Raw genomic sequence first — 3,998 nt, 5'->3', positions numbered from 1 at the left:
GGAAAATTGAAGAAAGCACCACTAAAGGAGATGGCATCTGAGTTAAGATTTGAAGGAAAAGGATTCTAAAAGACAGAAATGAAGAAGTGCATTCCAGGCTTAAGGAATGACCTGTGCACCTGTGCAGCAAACATACGGTCCTAGGACATGGAATGCTGAGTTCAGGAAGGAGCTCATAGTCAAGCTTGGCTGGAATGTAAAACACATGGAATGTGTGAAATAGGACTGAATAAGGCGGGAGAAAGATTGTGGAAGGTTTGAAATGAGGAATCTGTTTTGTCTTAAAGGAAATAAGTAGCTACTGAAGAACTTTGAGCAGGGAGTGACATAATCAGGATGGGATCTTAGGAAACCTCTTTGGGTAGTTATATAGAAGATGGATTGGAGAAGGGAGGGTTTGAAGGTAGGGAGACCAGCAGCAAGAGGGGAGGGGAGGTAATAGACTGGGGCAAGGGAAGAGATGACAAGTGGAGATGTGGACAGGGTCTGAACTAGGGAATTATAGGAAATGAGGAAGCTCGTGATGGATGGCTTTTATTTCCTTTGTAAAGTAGGTCCTCTTCAGAGAGAAGGGATAGAAATGACAAAGGAGGCTTGATGAGGGAGAAGGTTAGAATAATCACTTTGGAGATTGTAATAGTGTCAATTAAGAAATAATTGACTGCTACAATCAAGTAAATTGCAGCAGTGAAAATGCAGTTGGTATTAGATGCAGTGAATGGGGCAGCTAGGTAGTGAGTGCAATGGATAGAGCACTGGGACTGGAATCAGGAGGACTCATCCTTCGGAGCTCAATTCTGGCCTCCAACACATACTAGCTGCGCGACTCTAGGCAAGTCATGTAACTCTGTTTGCCTCAGTTTCCTCATCTGTAAAATGAGCTGGAGAAGGAACTAGCAAACCACTCCAGTATCTTGACCAAGAAAACCCCAAGAGAATTCATGAAGAGTCAGACGCAACTGAGTAACAACAGATGAATTGAAATGAATTTGTAAGTAAACTTCTCTGCTCATGGTCTTCAGTGGCATAGGTTTTCTAGCATGTTTGGTGCCTTGAGGTTCAAAATCTCTGATGGATATGAGTCTCACTCCATATCTAATAAACAAGAAGCAGGCCAAAGGGTGGAGAAGAACCCAAAATTGAAATGTTGCATTACTCGACCAAATCCAAAGGGCTAAGTAGGAAAACACAGAATCATGAATTTAGAGCTGGAGGGAATCTTAGAGCTTCTCAAGTCCAACTATCCCATTTTATAGGTAGGCAGACTAAGGATAGGACAGGGTAAGTGATTTGCCCAGCTAGCAAGGTTCTGAGGTTGGATTCAAACTCAGTTTGTCCTGACTCCAAGTTCAGTGCTTGATCCACTGTGCCACCTACCTGCCCACACTATGTCATGTGTAGGGTGATGGGTATGTACATAGAGAGATGGGGATAAAATACAAACACGTGAGCTTGAGAGAGAGGTGGGCGGAGAGAGACAGACAGACAGACAGAGAAACAGAGACAGAGAGACGGAGACAGAGAGCACCTTGCTGCATCATTTTGAATCCTAACACTTGACACCAATCCTACCCCATTTTGCTTTTCTAAAAGAAGTTTCAGCAGTGGACAGCTCCCATCTGCCACTAGTGTTTCCTGCATGGGAAACACCTGTGTTTTCATGGTAGTGGACAAGAAAAAACTCAGAGAGCTCAGAGTGCTATTATTCAGAGTGACTCAGAGCATATGGTCTAATTATTCAGGAAGGGTAAGCTTCATTTTTTAATAGTTTTATTATTTTTTATTTTTATTTTTTTGGAGGAGGGAAGGCAGGGCAATTGGGGTTAAGTGACTTGCCCAAGGTCACACAGCTAATAAGTGTGTCAAGGGTCTGAGGCCAGATTTGAACTCTGGTCCTCCTGACGCCAGGGCCAATGCTCTACTCACTGAGCCACCTAGCTGCCCCAAAAGCTTCGTTTTTAAAGTAGAAGCAATTCTGGGGAAACTGGTCCTGAAGAAGTAAATACCCTCCTGGATAATAATAATAAATAAATAATAAATATATAATAATAAATAACAATGATAAAACCCTCCTGAACAATAATAAAAATAATGCAGCATTCATATAGCACTTTTCAGGTTCGCAAAGCACATTTCCTGTGTTATCTAACTAAACAAAAGCATTCCTGAATATTTGGCTTATAACATACCAGTAAATAAATAAAACCAATATTAATCTGGAATTTCAAGTGTAATTTTTTAATAGCCGTGAATATTGGCTGTGTAAGTGAGAGTAGGTCAAAGTCAATTTGTTGCAAGTTAAATTAGCAAAAAATAGGACATGACTTGTAGTTCTATAATTCCACATAAATTTTATTTAAGTTTTTCCATAGCTGTGTATTTTGATGTTCTTTGTTGGGTAAAGTGAATAATCTGTTTTAAGTTTTGCTATTGTAAATGAATATTTATTTTGATTTATGTGAATACTGGTTTGTTTTTTCCCTGGGCTGTCTTAGGGTCTGATTTTAAGTCTCTGGCACGTGATATTATTCTACTTGACAAGTACCAACTAACTCTAAGGAGCTATGACAGGGACAGATACATACATAGCCAGAGACGACTTAGCAATGCCTTTGGGACTTGGCCTATTTGCCAAACAATTATAAGAACATCATGAATATTATAGCTATCTAAAGCCCAAATAAATCTATATTTCATATAGTATTGGGGATCAAAATTATGCCTTGCCAAGCACTTTTCACGGCCTTTTCAAACAATGATATAGATGTTGGCATCCTGTTTAAAGGAAACAATGTGTTAGCATTAGCCAATCACTTTTCATCTGAAGGTTAAGGGCCAAAAAATTTGGCAGCAACAAGGCACAGAGACCACATTCCATTCACATATACCAAAGTATGGAGATAAGGAAAACAAAAACAAAGGAGAAAATCTACAGAACCCTAATAAATGGTGAATATAACCCCCAATTACAGAACCTCATTCTGCCACTTACTCATGGAAGGATCCAGTAAAACAAGCCCCTAGATTTGGAGACAGAGCACTTGAATACAAACCCCAGTTTGAGTCTCAATTTCCACATCTGTAAAAATGGGAATACTATACAACCCAACTCACAATATTGTTGCAAAGAAAGCAATTTATAGAACTTAGATTGCTATATAAATATAAGCTTTAATATTCATTGGCAGTTCCCCTGCTCCTGCTACCTTGCCAGTCCAACGCCGCCATGCTGCGCACCACCCTGCTCCTCTGCTGCCACCCGCTCCTGCTGAGCCAAGCTCTGGTCCCCACCCCTGCAGACACTCTGGCCCACACCTATGCTGAGGCCATCCCCAGCCAGATGTCCTTCACCTTCACCTCCCCGACGAAGGTGTATTTCAATGAAGCCAATGTGAAACAGGTGGATGTCCCAACCCAGAGTGGGGTCTTTGGGATCCTCACTGCCCACATCCCCATGCTGCAAGCATTGAAGCATGGCATGGTGGCTGCACACGCCAAGGATGGCACTGCCACCAAACATTTTGTGAGCAGTGGTTCTGTTACAGTGAATGCCTATTCCTCAGGGAAGCTGCTGGCAGAAGAAGCTGTGGCTCTGGACATGCTGGACCTGGTGGCCACCAGATCTAACATGGAAAAGGGGCACTCAGACCTGTCAGGGGCATCAGACGAGGCAGCCTGGGCCAAAGTTCAGATCCAGATAGAAGCCAATGAAGCTATCGTGAAAGCACTGGAGTCATGAGCTGGGGAGCCAAACCCTTGGAGTCGTCCAGAGATGGTGTGACCATTCTGCTCCTTGGCAATCACACTGAACTGAGGAGACCAGGAAATAGGAAGGAAGAGGATGCCTACCCCCCAATCCCCTTTCCTGCCTGCCCCCCTCCACTCCCAGATTAAAAAAACACAAGGGTTCTGCACTTTTAAAAAAATAAATTCATTGGCTTACTATGAGGATCAGATAAGAGGCAAAATATTTTGTAAAGGCAATTTCTTATTGTTCC

General features: G+C 42.3%; 1 protein-coding gene across 1 annotated transcript; it reads left to right on the top strand.

Moving 5' to 3' along the window:
- Nucleotides 1–3,226: 3,226 nt before the first annotated feature.
- Nucleotides 3,227–3,739, top strand: LOC118846854 (ATP synthase subunit delta, mitochondrial-like). The gene has a single exon (XM_036755552.1). The coding sequence runs from the start codon at nt 3,227–3,229 to the stop codon at nt 3,737–3,739; it is 513 nt and encodes a 170-aa protein (XP_036611447.1).
- The last annotated feature ends 259 nt before the right edge of the window (nt 3,740–3,998 follow it).

This window comes from Trichosurus vulpecula, chromosome 4 (genome assembly GCF_011100635.1).
Source record: "Trichosurus vulpecula isolate mTriVul1 chromosome 4, mTriVul1.pri, whole genome shotgun sequence".
NCBI classification, from domain to species: domain Eukaryota; kingdom Metazoa; phylum Chordata; class Mammalia; order Diprotodontia; family Phalangeridae; genus Trichosurus; species Trichosurus vulpecula.
This window is presented reverse-complemented; position numbering and strand designations above follow the sequence as displayed.

Bases quoted from the DNA above. Each gene is read 5' to 3' on its own strand.
- LOC118846854 (XM_036755552.1), top strand. From the start codon at position 3,227: ATGCTGCGCACCACCCTGCTCCTCTGCTGCCACCCGCTCCTGCTGAGC.